Here is a 25202-nt window from a genome sequence, read left to right on the forward strand (position 1 = left end):
CTAATTGTAATAATTCAGCTGTAATGCTCAGGAGAATTGTATTTCTGTAGATTTTGTGGCCATACATATCATTTGTGATAGTATTCATAAAGATAAACTAATTTCAGCACAGAAATTATCTGACTCCCTCTATAACTGGTCTAGTAAGTATGACCGTTCATCACTTCCATTTTTTTTACCACAGCGTGTAGAACATGCACCTACGTCTCCAATAAAGAGTATTTACAATACCAATCTGGACATTATATTTCTCTATTTAGATATTGGTTACCTATATATCTCCAAATTAATGATTAACAATAGAAATTATTGTCTGATTTATTTCTGCCCAATAAAATTGCAATAAAACTTTGGAAAATTGATGTATTATAGAATAGTTATGAGCAGTGCTTTTTTGTTTAAAAAAAAAAAAAGGAGCTGGTACTCAGCCAGCTCCCTGCCCTCTGCCCCCAGCCAATCCTGCAGCTGCAGTGGCTGAGGTGCCGGTACTCAGTTCCGGTGGGTACCTGCAGAATAAGCACTGGTTATGAGTATTGTAAAGTAAATAGTTCCAATGGGATTCTTCACTTAACATAAGACCTCTTAATCATAAAATTCCTTCCTTTCCCTCCCCTTAGCTACAGCTAAAAATAATTTCAACATAAATTGTGTCACTGATGTAATGTTATTCTGTAGCTATACACAGAATACCAATGTTTGGTTTTCCTGGGAATAGAAGGGGATGGTAAGGAGAAGGTTATCATCTTGCCTTGTTCAACCCATATTCCTATGTAATGAGAGATTTTGATAGACTCTGAACAGTGCCTTGTATAGTGATGATCATTCAATCCAGCATGGTAGGGACTGCTCATCTGGGCTTGAAGTTTCATTGTTGAAAGAAGCACGTGGAGGATTGTCAACTGTGAAGCACTCGATCTGATTTTTTCTCCCTTCTACCTAGCTTCACAGGTGAAACTCAGAGAGGGAAGTGGGGGCACAGCTATATTGTAATGTGTCTCTGCATTAATTAGTGGTTTTGGAATGTGGAAGATCTGCTCAACTTTCCATTTCTTTCACTTAATGAATTCAAAATTCATTTCCTTATTAAAGAGAAGCAGTATGTTGTGCATGTAGAAAGTACATTTATGTTTATTGTTCAGTTTGATTTTGGAATTTTAAATAATCATTTGAACCTAGAATTCTTTATTTCATTGTGTTGGTTTTTGGTTGTTTTGCTGTTGCCAGACATATTCGAGTTTACTTACCACCACTGGAATCAGGCACACCGACCACTTACTGCTCCAGAGCTTTGGAATTCCAAACCACATTAATATTTAATGAAGTTTTCCGAATCCCTGTTCATTCAAGTGTATTGAAATTAAAATCGCTGCAGCTGTATCTTTGTTCGGTTGACAGCCAGCAGCAAGAAGAACTCTTGGTAAGTGGTCTGTTTGTTTGTTCTTTTCCTGGAAAAGGCAGTGGTGTTGTGGGCTATAAATTCCTTAATAGGAGTAACTTCAATATCAGCAGGGATGGTAGAAGGACTTATTTTTTCTTAAGCATGAGAGAAGTAGAACTGGAAACAAGGTAATGTTCTGATATGTGGCATTTCTGTGAACTAAACATACTCATAGCTGTTTTTCCTTGCAGATAACAGGAATAATAGGTACAACTGTTTTAGGTCTGTCATATTTAAAAAAAATATAATTTAGGGATGGGATTTTCAAAAGCCATTTTTCACACTCACTGGGTTTGTGCTCCTCAGTCACTTAGGAATTTTTGAAAAGCCTTTTCTCAATGCTTAAAAGAAATTAGCTAAAAATAAAGCGTTATTGGTCTTGGAGACTGCCAACATTTTAATATAACTTGCTGTATATTTGATATCATTTCACTTTTTCAATGCAGAGATTTAGTAAATGAATAGCCTTCCAGTGCTATTCATTCATGTGAGATTTGGTAGATTGAGAATATTAATAACATTTAATGACTTAGAAAATTGTATTGTATATACAAGTAAAAGACTTGTATATAGTTGCTGGTGCCACCAAATGCTGAGAAAAGAAAAACATTGCATACAAGTCACCCTTTCGTAGGCCTGAAAATGGATTTTTTTACACGTTATTTCAGTAGAGAATTCATACTTCATAGTTGTGGTGAAGGCATTCTGTGCTATCGTTCCAAAAGCTGTTCCAACATGATCACAGCCTTTTCCCTGCCTTTGGTCCATGTATCATATTCATCTTTCTCTGCCAGCACTAATGGCTGCCTTTTCATCACCTGAACAATCCCAGTTAGTAAATTTATGTTCCCAAACTCAATTTAGCCTTGATTAAACAAAAGAGAGAAGCTAAGAAAAGCTCTTTCAAGTAGCCCTAGAGTTTGCTGATGTAGGAGAGCAGTAAAGATATGAATGTGGCTGTGTAATTTCCATTTTGCAGTCCTTGTCTTACTCACCTAATCTGTCTCTGATGTTCAGAGCTTGATTCTGTAGGATTGTTTGTGCCTTTAAAAAAACAAATACAGACCTCTCTAATAGGCTCCTCACCTTTGATTTTTAGTGTCAGTATCTGCAAAATTGGTTTTTCTCTAGTATTGAGCCAAAATGAATATCAGCTGTGGAACAAGGCACTCTTTTGATGATGAAACACATACACCAAAATAAACAGTGTCTTCCTTTGTGGTATGCAATATTGACATATATTTCCCAATATGTGATTTTATTTTGTTCATTTCAAAGCCGTTTGTCCTTGGTCCTCTGCCACCTGTTTAAACAGAGCCCTGGGGAACTTTCAGCATGAAAACACAACAATTTAAATACTTTACATACTTTCTAATTAACCCTTTAAAAGCTGTTTAAAGTTAAATTTCTGAAAGTTTCCTAGCTTTCTGCACTATTAGAGACATTTAATCCACTAACCTCTGTTGTGAGAGGTGTAACCCATATCTTTAACATAACTCATTTAAATGCAAATGACCTCTGCTGGTAGGTTCCCAGCATAGAGAAATAAAAGTTCCACTCTTATCTAGATAAGGATATAAGCCGGAGATGAGTGAATTAGGATAAACAATTGAAACTCAGTTGGAAACTTTCAATCCCTCACTTTTTGTCCTGCCCATCCCCAGTTGAATTTGGGGCATCTAAAGGTGATTTGCAAAGGAAAATTAATTTGCTTTATTTGCTATTTGGCCTCTTCATGACATTATAAGGAAAACAGATTGAACCTCTCTAGTCTGGCACCTTCAGAACCTAACCAGTACTGAGCAAGAATATTTGCTGGACCATGGGAGATCAATCTTGTCCAGCATATTACCAACATTTCCTCTGCTTCCTGGGCTCTTAGAAGATATTTAGGGGAAAATTAAAGCTAGATAATGGCATACAACACTGAGAGACTGGATGGATGAGTGTAAACCAACTTCATGGGACCACAAGAGTCTTGGCCACACCCATGATAAGTGGCTGTATGGCTAACTATCACAGAATCCTAGGGCTGGAAGGAACCTCAGGAGGTCATCTAGTCCATCCCCCTGCTTCAAGCAGGATCAACCCCAACTAAATCGTTCCTCATTACAGATGTTGCCGTGTGAGAGAGTGCTGGACTAGAGATGTTCAACCTGTGCTTATTGTTTTTACACAGGAATTTCGGTCTTGTCTACCCTTCCCCTTTACCCTTCCCTCTCCCAACCCTCTTGATGACTGGAAAAATGTCATAGCTATCTTGCAGATGAAACTCAATTAACTGAGAACAGTAGTGATTTTTATCCAGATTATTTTTTAAAGACAATTTAACTCAGATACACAAACTCTTGAGTGCAAACCTGTCTTGGTACACAATTAAGAGCTGAGATTGCTAATACCACATCCTGTAAGCCTCAGGAACATCAAACTTAGTCTGGTTAATGCTAGAAACAAAATTTGACCTAAATTGTGCTACTTAAGCTACAAGAATTGCACAGCTAGAGTCAGTGTACCTTAGGTCCAATTTTTGGTGCATCCCCGCTGCCAGAGGTTGATGAAAGAAACGTTCCCATAGATTTCTCTTACTACTTACGGCATACCCTTAGATTAGATTCTTCTTTCGTCATCATCATCATCATCGTCTTTGTCTTTTGTCATCGTCGTCATCTTTTTCTTCTTGTCCTTTGTCTCCTTCTCCTTCTCGTGAAAGTTTTTTGGGAAGAAAGTATTTTTTAAATACATGTTGCACCTTCCTGGTCTGGCATGATAAGAGAATTTGCCAGACGAGGTGAGATTCCCTACCACCAGCTTCCCAAACCCTGGTGCTATGCTCTGGCAGGGCTGCCAAGGGATTCTGGCCCTGCGCTGCCGCAGGACTACCGAGGGGGATTTTGAGTCCCATACTGCCGCAAGGCTGCCAGGAGACTCCATCTCTGGCCCCGGTCCTGCACTGCCCCCATCTGGGCTGCTACGCTGTTTTCCTGGTCCTGGCTTAGGCTCCTGGACTCTCTGGTCCAGGAGTGTTAGAACCACACATATTTCCAGACCAGAGGAAGTCGTTTAAGGTGGTGCAACCTGTACAGCATAAACAAACGAACCAAATCAGCCTTTTTCTTTTCTGTTCTGAGTCACCTGTGAAGCGTACTGTTTTGATGCAGTATTTATATGAAATGGAATAGCTCTGTGAATGGGAAATGATCTGTTGTTTTCTGTGCTTATTTTTGGCATGTCATTTTTACAGGGCATTGCTCAGATTAGTTTGGCTGATCATGAAAGTTCCACTGAGATGCAGCTTCACTGGTATATGGTCCAGATATTCACTGGTGCAGATCCAGAAAGGGTGAAGGACAAAAACCAAGGTGAAGAAAGCACTCCACAGTGTTCTGGAAATGCAACTGCAGTGAAATCGGTATGGCCAGAAAGCACCAGTTTTTGTTAGCTTTTAAGTGGAGACTCATCCTCTGTGAGTTTGTGGTTTTGTGTGGAATTAATGTGTTATATGCGCAAGTAGATTAAATTTTAACTTTTTTGTTGTTTGTTGCAGGTGTCTTAACCTACCAATAATAGATCATGATTAATTGTGCAATTAAAGATTTAATGACAATTAATTGTGATGAGTTTTGGTGTTAAACAGTAATAGATTACTATTTAAATATTTTGAATAACGTCTATATATTAAAATCTGTTGATTTCAATTACAACACAATATAAAGGGTAAATTGATCACTTAATTTTAGTACGAATATTTGCACTTTAAAAAACAAAAGAAATGTTTTAAATTCACCTTATGAAAGTAGTGAAGTGCAGTCTCTTTATCATGAAAGTTGAAATTACAAATACAAAATAATGTATAAAAATCGGCATTTAACCATAAAACAACATTTGAGTCTGATCTTCATATTATAAAGTTGTAAACAAGAAGTGGGCAGTACTATCAAAACAAAAACAAAACTTATTTGTTTGACTGGCTGAACAAGAAATAAGAGTGAATGGACTTGTAGGCCCTATAGTTTTATATCATTTTGTTTGAGTAGCTGTGTAACCAAAAACAAAACAAAAAAAAATCTGTTTGTAAAGTTGCACTTTCATAAAGAAGAGAATTCAGTGTTTGTATAAGGTGAGTTAGAATAAAGACCTATATTTATATAAACCAATATTTTGGAAGTATTTTATAGAATGGAAGTACCAAATTTATTTTTTCCGGTGTAAGGAATACTGCATTGTAACTATTTAATTACTTTCTCTGTGAAAAAATATTATGCTGATTTGTTCCAGTGGTGTACATTGATACTCCTCAAGAATCTGAAAATATTCTATGTTTTGAAGTTTCTTTCAAACAAATCACTAGTCATGTCTAGTTTTCTTAAACTTGGCTGGAAAAAAGGCTCAGATTCTGCAAATACTTACGCTTGTGCTGAACCTTAATCCTGTTACTGCTCTTTAAAATATAAGTAAAATATTCATACTTTCTGCCTCTTTGGGGTGGGGGGGTGTTCCAGTAACTACATGATTGTGCTTTGGTTAGCTGGTGAATATAAAGTCACATGATTCAGGACACACTTCTCTGAACATGTTGCAAGAGTTTTTTGTTCTAAATAGTCTATGAAAAGCAAATGCTGGTTTATTTGAAGCCCATTTTCTCTTTCAGGATGCAGTGACAGCCCTTTTGGCTAGGACCACAGCTCAACTGGAAGCAGTAGAGAGAGAGCTGGCAGAAGAGAAAGTGAAATTGGAGTACACAGAGGAGGAAATCCTAGAGATGGAAAGAAAGGAAGATCAGGCAGAAGCTGTATCAGAGAGGTAAAAATAAATGGTTAAACCCTGATCAAAAAGAATTTGTAAGATTTTGTTTGAGTTTTACACTGTGCTTCTCTACTCAAACATGGCTGTAAAAACAACAGATGTTAACACTGAGTTGTATTCAGTTATGATCAGTTGCTAACACGCAGGAACCCCAGCTTGCTCTTCGTATTCCAGGTTGAGTTTGCCAGGATGTTATTTAGGAGAGTGGTAGAAGACATCTTTTTGTTGCACACTGAGTACATTTGACATGGAGCTCTTGCAAAGCAGGGAACCCTTCAATCCCAAGCTTACAGTCACTTTCTGAAATGTAATTGCACTTTAATTAAAATTCTATTGCAGACAGGGAAATTTAAGGGAATTCTAAATGTATAAAATAATGTATGTATAATTTAAGGGAAATTGAAATGTATAAAATTTCATGTTGCAGAGGAAACAAAACTGAAATTTAGACATTTCATCTCCATACCCTGCGAACATCTATACGCATGAGTTCAGGATTGGGCCATATGCATTGATGAGTTTTAAATTGTTTATATGTAACCTTGTACAAAAGTTAGAAATATGTTCACACTGTAAAAAGATGCATTTTTGGGGGGAAGAGCAGCGGGTGATTGATTTTTGTTTAGAATGATATGGTATTGTTAATGTATTTCTCCGAAGAATAAGAGTGATAAGATCCAGTTTGCACACTAGAAATAATAAAGTGCTATCAACTGAACTGGGTGGGAAATGTGCAAAAGTAAAGAAAATGCACAAGACTGCTTTCAGAATATTTGTTAGAATCTTACTGAATTTTATTAAACCCCCATAACAATCCTGTAAAATGCAGCATGGGTGGATTAGATTTCTCAGCAGAGATTCAACATGCTTGGAGAGTTTTCTTATTATGGCAATTTCTTTTTAAAATATTTGATTAATCCTGGTTTTATTCATACATAGGCTAATATTTTAGAAGTGCCTGAGAGACTTAAGTTCTTATTCAAGATGTGTTTTGCACATGGATTTGACGCTGGTACACATTTGCACCACATATATGAGATTGTGTCTTTTTTGCCACCTGTGTCCAATTAGGCTGCATGAGCCCTAGGTGTCCTCATACCCTCCACCTGATCATTGAGAGGGCAGAGTGGGCCCCAGCTATCCCTTAATTCTTTCTTACCACCTGTAGTAGTGAGTTGGAAGAGCTGCAGTGTCCACCTTTTCTCTGCACGGTGAACTAATGTTATTGATCTTAATAAATTGCTTGTGGGCAATAGAACTATAAAAAAGTTAATAACATCTTAGACGAGATTCACATGTTAGTACATTTCAGTTAAGGTAGCAATATGTAAGAGGAGTGTACCAAAAGTGAAATCTCTAGGATTCAAGACATATCCCTTTACAATATCTGATGTCTGTTGGTGGGGTACTCTACTAGGAGTTTATACAAGTGTCTACTGTGCAGAGGAGAGGGAGGCATCCTGGAGCAATGTTCCATTTGTCAATCTGTCTCCAAGTGGCACTTCTCCAGAGATAATCTGAGCCTCTCCAAATGCTGAGTGGAAGACTACCATAAGGCCTCATTCATTTGGTCAGATTTTCTCTGTTCGTGCCCGAAGAGCCAAGCTTCTACCCTGAGCTGTCAGGCCACATCTCCTCAGAGTTTTCACGAGTCCATTGCTACCTCGGCATTCTCTGACAAGCAGAAAGAAGCAGTGCTAACCTGTACCAATCTTATCTTGTACCACCTATCAATTAAAAATACCTTTTTAGTATCCTTTACCTCAGCACCAAAGGTTTGGGCCTTCATGTCGTCTCTGGACAGTGCTTTATAAGGACAGGGTCACTCTCAGGCTTCACTCCAAGTTACTGCTGAAAGTTATCTCAGTGTTTCATATAAATGAATTAATTCACCTTCCATTTTTCCCTCTTGCAAGCCTCACTTAGCCCCCAACGAAGCCAACCATCACACACTTCATATAGTCAGAACATTATGTCTCTACACTGACAGGATGGAATCATTCAGAAACATACTTTGAATATTTGTCACTGTTGCAGGTAGAGCTAAAGGATATTCTCTATTCTTACTGAGGTTAATTAAATGGATTTCCCACTGCTTAAGGACGTGCTAGGCAATGTTCCCTCTAATTTTTTCCATCCATATGCAGATTTTTTCCTTCCTTGTGCAAAATATTTTTTTATGTGCATGGAGGCATATGTGAATATGCAATACCAATAAAAACAAAAAAACCTTGTTGTGGGTGCTCTGCTAATCAGGTAGGTGGCATTTGAATCTCTCCTGAAAAGCCTTAGGAGTGGACAACTTGCAGGGAACACTGAATCTAGGAGTTAGCCAGGTTACAGCCATCCGATCACATTAGTGTTCATCCCACTAGGAGTTCAGGCATGTTCTGCTGCCTGTTAAAACAATGTTCCTGCACATGATTTTTGTAGGGCACTATATGGAGGTCTGTCCATGCCTTGATAAAACACTACTTTTTGATATAAGCTTCCAAGTTAGAGGCATGTTTTTTGGAAGGGCTGTTACATAAGTCTCCTAGCATCCACCTCCAACCAAACAGATTGTGGCTTATTAATCAACAAGAACGGAGTCTACAAAGGCAATCACTTGAAGAAAAAATAACTTACTCACCCTGTGGTAACTGTGGTTCTTTGAGATGAGATGTTCACATGGATGCCAGGAGCATCTTGTCCATTCCTTGGGCACCTTCCCTTCTTTCCATGCTATCTTACATAGTTGGTATATTTCCTGAATCATGCTTTCTCCACCTTACATGATCATCTCTCCCATGGTCTTCTCATTTCTGGGGCTCTTGTTGTTCTTTAGTCATTTCACTGCTTTTTCTACTTCCTCCTTCGAAATATCGGTCTTGCTCTCGATGCTTGCTGGAGATATCTCTTTCAATTCCTCAGTCAGTCTCTCTGAGACACTTGGGTCCAGCTGTGCTTTATATAGGTTGGTGCAATATCTCATCCATCCCTGCACAATCTTCTCCCTGTTCAAGAGCACTTCTTCGTTCTCATCTTTGATCTCCATCTGCTTTGGTTGCCATTTCCTATTAATATTCCTAATTGTCTTATACATCTCCCTGGTCTTACGTTCGCCGTAATATCTCTCAATGTCTTCACTTTGCTCCTCTAACCATTTCTTCTTCTCCTTTCTGGCTGCTTTCCTTACCTCATCGCATTTCACCCTGTATTGCTGTTCTGCCATCTCAGAGGCATCTCTTCTGATCTTCAACACTCTCTTCTCTTGAACCAACTTCAGTGTGTCCTGGGTAATCCACTTCTTATTGATATTTTCTTCTTCTGGAATAGTCTGCACAATTGCCTCTTCTATAGCAATGACTGTCCCTTTGACTCTCTTATCTAGGTCTTTCTCTGTGGTGATAATCTTCTCTTCGAGCACTGCTCTGTATGCATTCCGTATTTCTTCCTCACATAGCCTCTCTACATCTCTTCTTTTCTTAAACTCTGTCTTACGTTTTCTTCTGAGTTTTATCTTGATGTTTGCATTCACTAGATTGTGGTCTGAGTCTATATCTGCTCCTTGGAAAGTTGGGCACTGCTGTATTGATGTTATTTATCTTCTTATCAAAATCATATCTATCATGTTCTTGGACTTCCTGTCATTCAATTGCCATGCCCACTTCCTACAGTGGTTTTGTTGGAATCTCGTGTTGCAGGTCACTATCTCATGCTCTGTAGCAAACTCTAGTAGTTTCTCACCTTGTTATTTCTTTCTCCATATCCAAAGCTTCCCATGACTCTCTCCTAACCTTTGTTATCTGTTCTAACTTTCGCATTCCAACCTCCTCCGATGATAAACACATCTTTCTTCAGTATCTCCTCCACCGTCTTTGTCAAGTCTTTATAGAGTAGCCCAATCTCTTCTTCTGTGCTGTCCGACATGGGTGCATACACCTGAATGACTGAGATGCTGAACAGTTTTGCTTCGAATCTCACTACCATCATTCTTGCACTCACTGGTTTGTATCCTAATAATGCTCTTCTAGCTGTTTTGCTAAGAAGGAATCCATCTCCTGCGTCATGCTTTGTTTTGTTTCCTGACCAAATGACTTCGCAACCGCATATCTCTCCTGATCCTGTCCAATGCATCTCTGCCAGTCCAAGTATATTGCATCAGTGTCTCTCCATCTCCTTCCAAAGCATCTCTAATTTTGCAGTTGCCCACGATGTTTGGACGTTCCATGTTCCAATGGATAGCATATGTGTTAGTTGTAATTTTCTTTTGGTAGCCAACTTATCAACCCAACCCCAATCGCTCAATTGGTATCGCGGACCTCGTTTATCCGGGTGCCATCCAAGCCGGCATCTTTTATCATTTAATTGTACTGGCTTCCGATTTCATTTGTATTGCTGTTTGATGGTCAGCGTATCGACACTCATCTGACCAACCCTCCTCCTTCATTCAGGCTTGGGATTGGCATGGAGCTCATAGAGGCTTCATGGTGGAGTTTCTTCCTTTATGGCATTCATAATTTTGAATACCTTCAGATGGAGCACCTGTTGCTCTTCATCTTCTATTTTACAGGCTGGCTAATTTAGTCTTTGCAGCCTTTTATTTTATCTTTCCCTGTTTTCCATGGTTTCTGTGTGTTGTGTGAGAAAGGCATTTTATTTTATTTTTATGTCCTTCTGAAGGCTGATAAGTGACTTCCTGGGAATACTAGACAAGCTGGGCTTTTTAATGAAAGAGTTGAAATTGATTGCTTCCCTGGGTGCCTTGGAAGTCCAAATAGGATTCTTCTTTGAGTAGTCCCCATGGGTGCTCCACAGTAGGTGTCGGGCTCGCCCGGCGCCACAGATCGGAATTCTTCTAGCCGTTTCCACTGGATCGCACATGCGCCAATGCGCGCCGCTCCCTTGCGCGCCCTCGGTCATGTGCGCGATCCGGTCCCCACCAGTTCCTTCTCAACCGCCAATGGCTGCAGACGGAATCTGCTCCGGCTCTAAAGCCTGAGACAGATAAGATAGTTGGTTTTACTTGTTAGCTCGTTGTTCTTACTATTATAAAAAAAAGAAAAGAAAAAAACCTTACAAAATAGTAGGAGAGAAGAGAAACGGAGGGAAGGGGAGCAGACAAAGAAGGCTGGTTAAGCCGTCCGCTACCCTGAAGGCCGTGAATGTTGTTTGGGTTGTACAACGCACTGATTAGCAGCTAAGTACCCTATTAACAGTAAAGACTCACTGCAATGTCTTCCTTGGGGTTAAGAAGTGTGAGTCATGCTGCGAGGCTATGCCGGCCTCTGTTGGGCATAGTAAGTGCGTTCGCTGTCTGGGGGAGTCCCATGTTAGTCAGAAGTGTTCACACTGTGCTAAGCTTACAGCCAGGGTCAGGAAGGACAGAGAGATGAGGCTCAAAATGATCTTGTTTGATAAGGCCCTTCAGCCTGAGCTGCCGGAGAAGCCTCACACAGAAGGGCCCTCTGGGTCACGTAAAAGGAAGGCGGCTTCTTTGACCCCCACTGTGCAAAAGAAGAGGAAACTCTCCCCGGCTCGATCCTTGCCAGCGGTTTCAGCGAGCAAGACGAGCGTAACGCAGAGCCCTGAGCCGTGGGCTGATGAAAGCGGCAGCGCGGTAGCGCACGTGGCCGGGTCCAGGCTTCCGGCTATTCAGCAGTCGGCCCTGAGGGTGCCGCGGGCGCCAGCGCGGCATGCGCCGGAATCGGCGGCACCGCCGCCTCATGCGGCACCGGCTCTCACGGCACCGATGGCGCAGGGGCACCCAGCACGGGGCCCGGCAGCGCCGGAGGAAGCTACCCACGCAGCACCACTTATGACAGTACCGAGCACGGCACTGACAGCAGGGCCGAGATCCCCGGCACGGGAGGGGGCGGTGCCCACCCTGCAGAGGCGGGGGAAAGCTGGAGCCAAAAACCTGGCACCTCAGTCCATCTCCAGGCAGGGCTGCAATGCCGTTATCACCCAGCCTTCCCCCGCCCCCACCCCCGAGATACACATGCCACGTTGCAGGGCGGCAACTCCACCGGCCTATTTTGGACCTCCCTCTCCATTCCTCCAACCACCTTCGCCTTGGCTCAGGCCACCTTCACCCTTCTTGGGCATGGATCCCTATGAGTACTATCACATACCAGCTTCACCATTATCAATGTCGTCACGGAGATCCCACTTTCCCAGACATCATGGATCCACACTCTGATCGTGGTCCAGGTCTCCATCACCGGGCCCTTGTCCATGTTGTTATGGCCGTCCTCATCATACTGAACACCGACATCGGAGGTCTAGATCCAGGGGCAGATCCCCTCCCACTCCTCGCCAATACCCCCATGTACGCTCTCCCTCTGGGAGAGGAACGCAGCTGTCTGAGGGGGAATTGGGTCCAGAGTCCCGAGAGTTTTCTTCACAGCCCACGAGGGAGCAAGCACACCAGCGAACTCGGGAGCCAGAGGACTTGGGGGAGGTTTATCCTAGCAGCTCCTCCTCATCCTCCTCAGATGAGGCTATTGTCCCTGGGGATGTCTCACCTCCAGATGACCTTAAACAATTCCAAGAACTGTTCAAAAGAGTAGCATACATGCAGGACATTCAAATAGCAGAGGTGCAGGAGAAGCATCATAAACTCCTGAAAAATTTGAGACCCCCGGCTTCATCTAAAATCACTATTCCACTGGACGAAGCCATTATGGAGTCAGCCACTAACATATGGCAGACTCCGGCCTCTATTCCGCCTATGAATAAAAGGGCAGATAAGAAATACTTTGTCCCAGCCAAGGGCATGGAATTCCTGTTTAGCCACCCACAGCCCAATTCTTTGGTGGTCAAATTGTCCCAGCAGAGGTCGAAGAAGCCTCAGTACAAATCAGGGAGGTCAGATAAAGATGCTAAGAAATTAGAGCTGTTCAGCAGGAAGGCCTACTCCTCCTCTACCTTATTACTGAGAATGGCAAACTACGTGGCACATTTATCAAACCATAACTTTGACAACTACTCTAGACTTACCTCTCTCATGGATTCCCTCCCGGAAGATAAGAAGCCAGTGTTAAAGGCAATTGTCCAGGAGGGCTACGCGGCCTCACGAATGGGAGTTCAGATTGCCCTGGACGTGGCGGACACAGCGGCATGCTCAACAGCCGCAGCAGTGGTAATGCGTAGGGAGTACTGGCTCCAGATGTCTGGTATCCCCAGAGATCTACAGGCAAAGATCGTGGATCTTCCCTTCGACAAGCAAAAGCTGTTTGCAGAATCAACCGACTTGGTCCTACACTCTAGCGAAGATTCGAGGGCCACACTTAAGACCTTGGGTATCTACACTCCTCCATACAAGAAAAAGAAATTCTATCCTCGGCAAAGGTGCTACACTTACCAACCACAACGCACACAATATCAGCGAGGCTATGACCAAGGGCGCCATCAACAGCAGCAACAGTACAGCACCCCCAGGCGATGTTCTCAACAAAGTCGCACAACCTCGGGGCAAGCCCAGAGGCAGCAAGTTTGATGGCTATGTCGAGGACTGCACTATCAACACCATCGCTCAATGCCACTCTCACCTCATGTTCCATCATCGCCTCAAACCGTTCCCCTCCCAAAGGCAAAATATCACAACAGACAAATGGGTGCTGGAAATTATAGCCACGGGTTACACGATCCCCTTCCAGTCACTACCACCGACGAAACCTCCCACCCGGCCTCTTCTCAGGGACCCTTCTCACGAGGCGAGGCTGAAGCAGGAGGTAGATCACCTCATGTTCATAGGGGCGGTGGAAAGAGTACCGGAACAATTCCAAGGAAAAGGTTTTTACTCACGATACTTCCTAACAGAGAAGAAAACAGGAGGTTGGAGGCCGATTTTGGACCTTCGGGGCCTCAACAGGTACTTGCACAAGCGGCGCTTCCCGATGATTACAGTTGCCTCCATACTTACGGCACTGGATGATGGAGACTGGTTTGCAGCCCTCGACTTACATGACGCTTACTTTCATATAACAATCCACCCGGCACACAGACGCTTCCTCCGCTTCACGGTCGGCGGGGAGCATTTCCAATACAGGGTTTTTCCATTCGGCCTATCCTCGACACCCAGAGTCGTTACCAAAACTCTGGCAGTGGTATCAGCTTACCTGAACAGGCAGGGTGTGTTTATTTTTCCATACCTGGATGACTGCCTACCGAAAGGGGCCTCAAAGGCAGAGGTCCTACGCATGATACGCGTTACCACGAACATGTTTACTTCGCTGGGACTAGTTATCAACCTTGCAAAGTCAAAGACCGAACCCACGCAAGATATAGAGTTCATAGGGGCGCGCATAAACTCTATCGCATCGAGAGTATACCTGCCCAACGCCCGCTTCCGCACCATCAAATCCTTGGTGCAAGTCATGATGTACAGCCCCGTGGTGCCGATCCTAACATGCCTGCAACTGTTGGGGCACATGGCGGCCGCCACGTTTGTGGTACAGAATGCCAGGTTACACATGCGAAGCCTGCAGCATTGGCTGGCGAGCGTTTACAGACCGGCAGCCCATACCGTTCACAGGGTAGTAGTGCCCACGACGGAGGTACGGAAGTCGCTCGCGTGGTGGGCAGATCCCAAGAACCTGCTCGTGGGAGTGCCCTTCCACCAACCACAAATTTCCATTTTTCTCACAACCGGCGCCTCCCACATAGGATGGGGAGCGCACATTGGCAGCAAGGTGACGCAAGGGCTATGGTCCCCCATGGAACAGACACTGCGCATAAACATACTGGAGCTCAGAGCAGTGTTCAATGCATGCAGACATTTTTGGAAATACCTGCACAGCAAAGTAGTCGGGATCAATACCGACAATACCTCCACCATGTTCTACATCAATCGACAAGGAGGGGCACGGTCCCGTGCACTATGTGCAGAAGCAGTCCGATTGTGGAATTGGTGCATTGCCAACAACATAACGTTGAAAGCCTCATACTTGCCGGGTGCCCACAATGTGAAGGCAGATCAACTGAGCAGGCGCTTTGCACTCACGCACGAATGGCAGATCCGCTCCAACCTGCTATGACGCATATTTCGCACCTGGGGGTTTCCCCAAGTCGATTTGTTTGCCACCCAGCGCAACAAGAAATGCCCTCAGTACTGCTCCAGAGCAAGAATAGGGCGGGGGTCCCTGGGGGACGCCTTCATGATCTCATGGAAGGGCCCTCTACTCTACGTGTTTCCCCCCACAACACTTATCCACAAGGTTCTGCAGAAAGCCAGAAGGGAGAGAGCTCACATGATACTCATAGTTCCAACTTGGGACCGACAACAATGGTTTCCCCTGCTTCTGCGCATGACGGATCGTCCACCACTCCCCCTACCGGTAGCGCTGGACTTACACAGGCTCAGGGGTCCATAGTGCACCCGCACCCTCAGGGACTCCACATACAAGCATGGTTAATCCATGGCTCAGCGCCTTAGAGAGCACGTGTACAGAGGGAGTAAGACAAGTCTTAGAGTGTAGCCGAAGGACCTCCACCAGGAGGACTTACGAACAGAAATGGACGCGCTTTACCGCCTGGTGCTCTGCCAAACAGTTAGCTCCTCTGGACGTCCCTATAACTGTAATTCTAGAATACCTGCTGGACCTCAAATGAGACGGGCTCTCTCTATCCTCGCTAAAAGTCCACCTCGCAGCTATATCAGCTTTTCGGCACAAAGAGGAAGGGCCCACTGTATTTGCCCATGCTATCATCACAAGGTTCTTGAAGGGGCTGGTAAACCTGTACCCTACTTGAAAACCACTACCACCGTCGTGGAGTTTGGACTTGGTACTCCACACGCTATCAGGACCACCCTTCGAACCATTAGCCACGGTACCCCTCTGACTACTTACCATGAAAACGACCTTCCTTCTTGCGATTACGTCAGCCCACAGGGTGAGCGAGCTCGCAGCAGTGATGGCAACGCCGCCCTGCACAGTATTCTCAAAGGAGGCAGTGATCTTACGGTTACACCTAGCCTTCGTTCCGAAAGTTTTCTCGGAGTTCCACATTAACGAACCAATAGTATTACCCTCGTTTTACCCGAAGCCTCACAGCTCCAGCAAGGAGGCGCGCCTGCACCTCCTAGTTGTGAGGAGGGCATTGGCCTTTTATATAGACAGAACTAAACTCTTCCGGAAAACGGACAGGCTTCTGGTGTCTCTCGCTCCCAAGTCGAAAGGGGAAGGCCTCTCTTCCCAGAGAATTTCAAATCACATTGTGTCCTGTATAAAACTGTGCTACGAGCTTCGAAAGACCCCTTTGCTAGCCCCGCCGAGGGCTCACTCCACCAGAGCGGTAGCGGCATCAATGGCCTTCTTCAAGGGAATCGCGTTGAAAGACATTCGCAGAACGGAGACTTGGTCATCCTACGACACCTTCGCCAAGCATTATGCCCTGCATCGGGTGTTCGATGAGGATACCCATCTGTCGACAGCAGTCCTCTCAAGGGCAAGCTGCACATGAATCGAGTACCCACCTCCTTACTTGGGGTTACTGCTGGGTAGTCACCTACTGTGGAGCATCCACGGGGACGACTCAAAGAAGAAAGAGAAGTTACTCACTTGTAGTAACGATGGTTCTTCGAGATGTGTCCCCGTGGGTGCTCCACTACCCGCCCATCCTCCCTGCTTCGGATCTCTGTCCAGTGTTTTTCAGGAACATCCGGGGCGGTTGGTAAGGAACTGGCGGGGACCGGATCGCGCACATGACCGAGGGAGTGCAAGGGAGCGGCGCACATCGGCACATGCGTGATCCAGTGGAAACTGCTAGAAGAATTCCAATCTGCGGCGCTGGGCGAGCCCGACACCTACTGTGGAGCACCCACGGGGACACATCTCGAAGAACCATCGTTACTACACACGTGAGCAACTTCTCTTTATCACCTCATTCAAGTGGAATGCATCTCAATTGCAGGAGAAAAAAAAAACAAAACAGATCAGGAAAGGGATCTTGGACTTGCAGTGGATAGTCCGCTGAAAACATCCACGCAGTGTGCAGCAGCAGTCAGTAAAGCAAATAGGATGTTAGGAATAATTAAAAAAGGGATCGATAATAAGACAAAAGATATCATACTTCCCCTATATAAAACTATGGTACGCCCACATCTTGAGTACTGCGTGCAGATGTGGTCTCCTCACCTCAAAAAAGATATACTGGCAAAGTTCAGAAAAGGGTGACTAAAATGATGAAGGGTTTGGAAAGGGTCCCATATGAGGAGAGGCTAGAGAGACTGGGACTTTTCAGTCTAGAAAAGAGGAGATTGAGGGGCGATATGATAGAGGTATATAAAATCATGACTGGTGTGGAGAAAGTGAATATTGAAAAGTTATTTACTTGTTCCCATAATATAAGAACTAGAGGACACCAAATGAAACTAATGGGTAGTAGGATCAAAACTAATAAAAGAAAATTTGTCTTCACACAGCGCACAGTCAACCTGTGGACCTCCTTGCAGGAGGAGGCTGTGAAGGCCAGCACTCTAACAGGGTTTAAAAAAGAGCTTGATAAATTTTTGGAGGTTAGGTCCATAAATGGCCATTAGCCAAGGGTAAAGTATGGTGCCCCTAGCCTTTAGTCAAAGGCTGGAGACAGATGGCAGGAGACAAATCGCTTGATCATTGTCTTCAGTTTACCTCCTCTGGGGCACCTGGCACTGGCCACTGTTGGCAGACAGGATACTGGGCTGGGTGGACCTTTGGTCTGACCCAGTATGGCCGTTCTTATGTTCTTAAAAAATGGCAAATTGTCTTTGATTTGGATGTGGAAATTCATCATCTTTCTGAAAATGTTCTGTCCTTAGGAGTTGGCAAGCAGACTCTATTGACAGCGGATGTAGTAATTGCACTCAGACCAGCCCACCTTATCCAGAGGCATGTTGTGGTGATTTGTTACGTGGACATATGTTTGCAGTTCAAGCAGGCCAGTACAGTTTTGGCAAAGTACACATGCCACCCCTGAAGGTAAGTAGAGAAATCAGAGTACTGCAGAACATTGGCAAATATCTAGTGCACTTAGTACTTTATTGGCAGTTAATGAATTTGTCTCACCAGATCAAAAAATAAAATCAAAACCTCACTGACAACCCTGACATACTATGTGCAAAGCTGAAAAACATACTCTGTTCAATTTGTGCTTTTTAGTTCATTTTAGGGGGGAAACTACATCTTTTTCTGGTCATTTTACTTCATATAATTACAGCAATGAAGGGTCCTGTGGCACCTTATAGACTAACAGAAAAGTTTTGAGCATGAGCTTTCATGAGCACAGACTCACTTCATCAGATGCTGGATCTGATGAAGTGAGTCTGTGCTCACGAAAGCTCATGCTCAAAACTTTTCTGTTAGTCTATAAGGTGCCACAGGACCCTTCATTGCTGTTACAGATCCAGACTAACACGGCTACTCCTCTGATACTTCGTATAATTAGATACTTATCCCATTGCCTGTTGAGCAGAATCATTTTGTCCACATGAGGGGAAATATTTTTGCTCCTGCATAATGTGTGAGTATGGAGCTGCAATCAGTAGCCGTGATCCCTAGAAGGGCTGTGGAGAAGGCCATCCCCAAATCAAATACCTATAAATGTCATATTCACGGAACATTTTTAAGAAGTAAAAACTGAAAGGTTAAGCTTACCGTGCTTTCAGTGTATTAAAGTAAAAGTAGCTAGTTTTCAGACTAAATGTGGGGCATTGAAGGCTGTATGTCATTTAAAATGGCTTGTTTGATGGGTTAAGACATGGACCAGGTCCTTACATAGTATAAATCTGTGCAATTCCTTTGAAGTTCCCTTGAAGTCTACTGAGATTCTGGCCCTTTCAGGGTGTGGTACACCATTTTGTATCACACATTGTGGTTGGGTCACACACAATGAATATTTACATGAGCCATCTAAACATTTTGGGGCTTGGTTCAAAGCTTAGTGTTCAAGGTCACTAAATATTTTGAGATTTTTCTGTGTTATCTTGAAAAAAGTCTCCCAGTTCCCTGCGACTGACTCCTCTCCCTATTTTTGTAATGACCTAGTTGTGGGGTTACTCCCTTCCCTAGAATCAGCACAGTTTTCTAAAAAGTGATCAACTCTTTCCATTGATGTAACAGCTCAGGCCCATATCTTGTCCAGCAAAGTGCCTGTGCTATTTTGTGAGATGTAGCTGTAGATGTGTTGTGTTAATCTACAGAGGCCTTAAAGCCCAGCAGCAAAACTGTTAGCGCTTTCAAACCAATCCCGCTATCTTGAATTGTGTGGTTTTTGAATTACATTTTCTGAAGTGAGAGATGACTCATGCTCTGGATGTATTAATTAAAACTAGATCACAGTTTACATGGCATCCTTTTCTACTTTTGTTGCAGAAAAGGTCATTGGAGTAAATGCATTTTTTGACTGTGATTCTAGGTGGATAAAGAGACTAACACAGAAGATCTCTTCCCAGAAGAAGTCACTATTCTTCCAAAGGAGAGAACCTGCCGCAGACCCCGTGGCTCTGCTTTTGTTCGTAGTAGCACTATTGTCCGATCACAAACCTTCTCACCTGGAGCACGAAGTCAGTATGTTTGCAGAGTGAGTAGCAGTTTTGTGTTCAGAAGCAAAAGTGTATTAGTGTGCTATTTTAATACTTGCATCATATTTACAAGAATCAGTATCTACACATTTTTTTAAAGTTCAACCAAACATTCTGCATTGCCTTGAGGTATTATCACTGGAAAGAGTTCACCAATAGGAACTTAGTTCTCTATAAAATATGAAGAAATACATGTAAGAATAGCCTCTTAGGGTTTCACGAAAGATGCTGCTGATCTCCATTATACAACTCTTGTCTTTTGTCTATTTGGAACGTAGCATGGGAAGGTTCTGTTCCTTGTTCATAGTTCCTTCTTGGTACCATAAGCATAACGCATAGTTAGAGCGACCATATCTCCCTGTCCCAAATACGAGACAGGAGCTATGGGTGAGGAGGGATGGCTCCTCCCAGCTGCACCAAGCCTCGGGGAGCTGGCACTCCCCACCCTCCAAGCCCTGGGAAAGCGGCCGCCACGGGCGCTCCCACCCCAGCCCCCAAGGACCTTTTAAATACAGGATAGTTCATCCCTTTTAAAAAATTAATAGGGACACCTTTTTGGCATCCCAAATTCAGGACCATCCCTCCAGCTATGGGATGGTTGGTCACCCTACACATAATAACCCCTTGACATGCCTCTCATACCTCAGGAGGCTCACGTGAAATTTCTATCCAAAGTGACTCCTTCCCTGTAGAGTCTACCACATAATAGGTGGAATGATGATAGCACTTACGGTAACATTAGCAAACGTAGTCAATGTTCATAGTGGCATTTCCTAACTTTTTCTTTTTGTTGTATCCTACTTCTGTTATTTATAAAATGGGGTTGTGTATTCAAGTATATCCTCAAAAGGTGAAAACTCATATTGTCGGTTTTTCATAACATGAAGTATTTACCAACACGTGTTGTTCAAAAATTATCTGTTGGAGCCTGTAAATCTGTGCTTATTTGTTGCAATATGTGCTTCAAAGAAGTGAATGAATACGTAATGCTAGATACTATCTTACAATAGATTGTTTAAAGCGGGCACCTCATTGAATCTGAAAAGCTTGTAATTTAATGGTGTATGGGGCAAGTGAGGGAATAGTCCTGTTGGTGTGAGGAATTTTCCTGGATTACACACTACCCGGTTGGAATAAGCTAGCAGTTAGACCCAAGTCCTCACTCCTACTACCTTTACCCAGAGGCCTGCCTTATCTCCCCTTCCACTCCCCTGTGTGGCAGAGTCCTGTAATCCTGGTAAGGCTGGGCTCAGGATTCCTGGGGGACATGATCCCCAATTTTGTTGAGGTCACGTAGTATGAAGTAAGGTGCCCTACATGCTTCCCTGACCCACTGGTCGTTACATATAGATCAAAGCAAATACAGTTTATTAAATAGCAACATATTTTTAACAAAAGGAAAAAATATGGGAATGGTTAAAGCAAAACTTGTAACTCTGCCCCATGGGCACAGAGACCCACAAACAGCCATCCAGGTTCACAGTATATTCCTTACATGTCTGAGGCCTCCAAGCCTGGCTTTACTGTGGTGGTACAGACACTTGATCTGGCGGTGGATCATAGATAGGTATAGATATAGATAGGTCGATAAAAATAAATATATAGTACGTGGCTCAATGCTCTCCCCCTGAGCCAGGCATCCCCAGCCCCGTGCTCTAACACAACCCCTCTCCCCCAGCCCCAGGCGTCCCCAGCCCCCCTGCTTTAACCCGATCCCCTGTCCTCCCCAAGAGCCAGCCCCCGCCCCCCCCATCCACCCGACTCTAACCCAGTGCCTGAGACTAACCAGTGCTGCTGCCGCCACACACTTCTCTCTCCAGTCGCTGGGGCTTGTGTGCAGGTAAGCACTCCTGGCGCGCAGCTCCATGTAGGAGCTGCATTTCGTTGCTCAAAGAGCCACATGTGGCTCAAGAGCTGCAGGTTGGCCACCCTTGATCTAACCAATGAACCAAATTCAGTGATGAATCCTGGTCAAACGCCACCTTCTTGCAAATACTTCAAGAAGATCAGCTTGTTATACGTAACAGTAAACCACCTTAGATGGTCAATCAGTCTTGCTAACAGCAAAAATCTGTTGGCAGCTTAAAAAGAAACGTAGTGAAATATGTCTTTTAACAAATATGCTTTGCTCAGACCCTGCACAATAGACATTTTTAAAGTGAAGAAAAGTATAGAGTTTCTGATGGAGTCTAAGGACTTGTGTGCATCAATGTAAATATATCCCAGATGTCCTAGAAAAGTATTACGTTATCTGAAAAAGGGTGCCATTGTTTCCAATTAATTGTAACACCATTAATTCCAAAGCAACCATGAGTAAATGATCATTTATGTTTAATTTCTTTTCTTATCAGCTGTATCGTAGTGACAGTGACAGTTCAACCCTGCCAAGGAAGTCACCGTTCATCCGCAATACATTGGAAAGGCGTACTTTGCGCTATAAGCAGGTATACTGCAGTATGTGAGCCTGTGTATTTTTCTCTACTGTCATAGAATCATAGAGCTGGAAGGGATCTCAGGAGGTGGTCGAGTCCAGCCCCCTGCCCCAAGCAGGATCAAACCCAACTAAGTCATCCCAGCCATGACTGTCAAGCCAGCACTTAAAAACCTTGAGGGATGGAGATTCCACCACCTCCCTAGGCAACACATTCCAGTGCTTCACCACCCTCCTGTTGAAGTAGTTTATCCTCATATCCAACCTACTCCTTTCCTTCTGTAACTTCAGGCCATTATCCCTTGTTTTGCTGTCTGTCACCGCTGAGCACAGTTTCTCCCCATCCCTTTTTAGAGCTCCCCTTCAGTAAGTTGAAGGCTGCTATTAAATCACCCCTTAATCTTCTCTTCTGCAAACTAAAAAAGCCCAAATCCCTCAGCCTTTCCTCATAAGTCCTGTATTCCAGCCCCTTAATCATTTTTGTTGCTCTCTGCTGAACCTGCTTCAGCACATCCACATTCTTTCTATACTGGGGAGCCCAGAACTGGACACAGTACTCCAGATGTGGCCTCACCATTGCGAAATAGAGGGCAACAACAACCTCTCCAGAACCGCTCATAAAGCTCCTCCTAATGCACCCCAATATGCCATTGGCTTTCTTGGCTACATGGGCACACTGTTTACTCATATCCAGCCTCTCATCTACTATAATCCCTAGGTCCCTTTCTGCTGTACTTCTGCTTAGCCAGTTGGTCCCTAGCCTATAACAATGCTTGGGATTCTTCCATCCCAAGTGCAGGATTCCACACTTTTCCTTGTTTAACCACATCAGATTTCTTTTGGTCCAGTCCTCCAATTTATCCAGGTCATTCTGGATCCTATCTCTACCCTCCAACATATCTGCTGCTCCCACTAGCTTGTTGTCGTCCACAGACTTGCTGAGGGTGCAATCCAGTCCCTCATCCAGGTAATTAATAGAGATGTTGAACAACCCTGGCCACAGAACTGAGCCTTGGGGCGCTCCACTTGAAACTGTCTGCCATCCAGATACTGAGCCATTGACCACTACCCACTGGGCCCGACCATCAAGCCAGCTTTCTATCCATGTTATAGTCCACGTATCCAATCCATACTTCCTTAACTTATGGGCAAGAATGTTGTGGGAGACTGTATCAAAAGCTTTACTGAATTCAAGGTATATTGTATCCACGGACTTCCCTGTGTCCACAGAGCCAGTTACCTCATCTTAGAAACTAATCAGGTTGGTCAGGCATGACTTGTCCTTGGTGAATCCATGTTGACTACTCTTGATCACTTTCCCCTCTTCCAAGTGCTCCAAAATGGATTCCGTGAGGATCCCTTCTATTATTTTCCCAGGTACTGAGGTAAGGATGACCAGTCTATAATTCCCTGGATGGTGCTTCTTTTCTTTTTTTAAAGATGGGCACTATATTTGCCTTTTTCCACTCATCAGGGATCTCTCCCGATATCCAAGAGTCTTCAAAGATAATGGCCAAAGGCTCGGCAATGGCATCTGCCAGTTCCCTCAGTACCCTTGGGTGCATTAAATCCAGACCCATGTATGTCTGGTTTTTCTAGGTAGCTCTTAACTCATTCCTTCCCCACTGAAGCCTGCCCTCCACCTTCCCACACTGCATTGTCTATCACCATGGTGTGGGAGCTGTCCTTACCCGTGAAGACTGAGGCAAAAATGCATTGAGTACTTTAGCTTTTGTTACATCTGTCACTAGGTTACCTCTCTGATCCACACCTTCCCTGATAACCCTTTTACTGATAACATGCCTGTAGAAACCCTTCTTGTTACCCTTCACATCCCTTGCCAGCTGCAGTTCCAATTGTGCCTTTGGGGTCCCGATTACTGCCAGGCATTTTTCAGCCATATATTTATACTCATCCTTAGTCATCTGTCCAATTTTCCACTTCTTATACATACTCTTTTTGAGTTTAAGATGACCAAGGATTTCCCTGTTAAGCCAAGCTGGTTGCTTACCATATTTGCATTTCTTACTATGCAGCAGGATTGTTTGTTCCTGTGTCTTCAGCAAGACTTCTTTAAAATATTGCCAGTAGCCCCTTCGTCTTCATTTCCCAGGGGATTCTGCCCATCAGTACCCTCAGGGAGTTGAAGTCTGCTCTTGTATGAAGTTCTGATACTGTCGTGCAATAAATTAATTGGGGTTTTTCGGAAAAGAGATGGAGACTCAGATTTTAAATGGTCATAAACGGTTGCAAAAACTTTCCTCTTGCCTAATGCCCAGTTTAAATAGATGATTAATTGGTTTAATTTTCCAGTGTATTAAAACACTGTGGGTAAGATGGTGCTTGGCTGCATACCCACAAAGTGGAGTGAGACCAATTAGAAATTACTGTTACAGCACACAAGCCCACTCACCATGACAAGGTGACAAACCTGAGAGCAATGTCATAGGGAATCTCATACTCCCAGCAGGGTCACCCATGGTGGCGAGGTCAAAGGGGAGGGTCCAGATGAAGAACAGTCCTAAAAGTCCTCATTGGTAGAACAGGCAAGGATAGAAAGGGTAATACTGCAACAGCTGTGAAGGCAGATGAAGGCTGCAGTGGATAGGGGACTCTCATGCCTTTGGACCTGAGCCTTCCATCTATCAAGAACCATGAGGTGGCTGCAGTCCAACAGTGCCCACCACCCCACACTTGCTAAAAGAAGTCCTGCACAGGCATCTTCCTCTGTGTACTAGTCTCTGAAACTTAAGACCTGCAGTGACTGGCAAATGATGATGGGAGCAGGATTGTGAAATTTGGAAGGTTTTAGTCATGAGCCAGCACATAGGTGGTGGATGTACGCATCAGTTGTTCTATTTCGATGACCGAGGTGATAGACCAGTCCAGCTGCTGCATCTATGACTGAGAAGCCCTATTTAGGATCTGCTCTCTTCACCCCACATGGAGAAGGGGACTAGAAAAGGTGCCCTAAACATAGTCAA

General features: G+C 43.9%; 1 protein-coding gene across 3 annotated transcripts in view; it reads left to right on the forward strand.

Moving 5' to 3' along the window:
* The window catches only part of WWC3 (WWC family member 3), a 183203-nt gene that overhangs the window by 145888 nt on the left and 12113 nt on the right, over positions 1-25202 (forward strand). For all 3 annotated transcript variants that reach the window (XM_074992746.1, XM_074992755.1, XM_074992761.1), the window contains 6 exons: positions 1225-1417; positions 4680-4847; positions 6087-6238; positions 18027-18186; positions 19622-19786; positions 22139-22231. In XM_074992746.1, coding sequence (XP_074848847.1) covers positions 1225-1417; positions 4680-4847; positions 6087-6238; positions 18027-18186; positions 19622-19786; positions 22139-22231 — 931 coding nt within the window. The remainder of the gene's footprint in view (positions 1-1224; positions 1418-4679; positions 4848-6086; positions 6239-18026; positions 18187-19621; positions 19787-22138; positions 22232-25202) is intronic.

Source organism: Carettochelys insculpta, chromosome 1 (genome assembly GCF_033958435.1).
Source record: "Carettochelys insculpta isolate YL-2023 chromosome 1, ASM3395843v1, whole genome shotgun sequence".
Lineage (NCBI taxonomy): Eukaryota > Metazoa > Chordata > Testudines > Carettochelyidae > Carettochelys > Carettochelys insculpta.